Below are 1,310 nucleotides of genomic sequence, written 5' to 3' on the forward strand. Positions count from 1 at the left end.
TCCACAACTTCAGCCAGCATAGTGTTTCTGCTCAGAACAGGCCTGGGAGTGAAGGTCATTCTGCACTGGGGACAGCTGTAGACACCAGTATGATCATCTTGATTCCAGCAGCCCTTAATACAGCCCCGACAGTAACTGTGTCCACAGGGAATAGTCACTGGATCTTTCAGCAAATCCAGACAGATCACACAGCTGAACTGGTCCTGATCCAGTAAAATTCCACCTTCAGCCATTTCACTGCTCACACTGACTGACGCTCACACTGACTGACACTTTTGTTTGTTTCTCATAAATTGCGTAACAGAGAGAGTGGGAGTAACTTCCTCGTTCTGCTCATAGCTGCAGCAGGTGTGGAGCTGGATGGAGACCAGGCTGAAGAGCAAGAGCAGAGTAGAGATTTACTCATAAATGTCACACAAACACAGGCCTGCATGTGACAGGGTGATGAGTGTTTGTTCACTTACCAAGCAATTTATCCACAGCTGAGTTCTATGGGCATTTTTCAAGTCATAGTCCATGAAATGTTGTTCATCATTTAGTCTAATGCAGGGATGGGCAAGGCGGCCCGTATCTGTTTCTGGATTTTAGACCAACTCCGGCTCCTCATTTCTTAAAAAGCCCAATAATTTACAGTTCTGTGCAAAAGTCTTTGGCACTTTTATAACATTCTGTAGAGATAAGATTATTTAAAAAATAATTCAATGAAAGGTCCTAAATGAATGTACCATACATTATTCATACAATTTTAATAATTTGGCAGATATAATGTAATATAATGCCAACTGCAGGTCAGTGTGTAGAAGGGCTTATAGATAAAGCAAACTGTGAATTCGTAGCTGCAAATATGTTGATTCCCATTCAGGGAGAAAATAGGGGGCTGAGGGGTGTGAACAGAGCTGTCACAGAGAGCTGACTTGACTTAATTTCCTCCTTTATCATTGTCAACTTTGTTGAGGAAATGAGAACTATGTGAAAATGTGAGATTCCTCAATCCAGCAGTTCTAACAGCCAAAATACCTTTGTTTAATGTTCAACTTCAGCACTCTGAATACTGAACACAAATGCATGAACAATTAAAAGATTTCACTATCAATGTAAAATATATTTAGAGGATTTAATGTTAGAATTATTTACAAAGGTATCACATATCAATTCAACCACTTCATTCATTGCTAGGCAGAGCAACCCTTTTCAATCAACCTCTATCAAAATGTACAACTAGATTCAAATAAGTTACAACTATTAAAATATGAATTGTACGAGTGTCCAGATACTTGCCGACTGCACTGTAACTGTGCTGTATGTTAGAT

The 1,310-nt window shown here is 39.6% G+C and overlaps 1 protein-coding gene across 5 annotated transcripts in view; it reads right to left on the reverse strand.

Moving 5' to 3' along the window:
• LOC133108444 (tripartite motif-containing protein 16-like) overlaps positions 1–233 on the reverse strand; it is a 6,422-nt gene extending 6,189 nt beyond the window's left edge. For all 5 annotated transcript variants that reach the window (XM_061217971.1, XM_061217975.1, XM_061217974.1 and 2 more), the window contains exon 1: positions 1–233. This exon is cut by the window's left edge and continues 358 nt beyond it. In XM_061217971.1, the coding sequence (XP_061073955.1) occupies positions 1–233 (233 nt within the window).
• Positions 234–1,310: the final 1,077 nt, after the last annotated feature.

Source organism: Conger conger, chromosome 13 (genome assembly GCF_963514075.1).
Source record: "Conger conger chromosome 13, fConCon1.1, whole genome shotgun sequence".
NCBI lineage: Eukaryota > Metazoa > Chordata > Actinopteri > Anguilliformes > Congridae > Conger > Conger conger.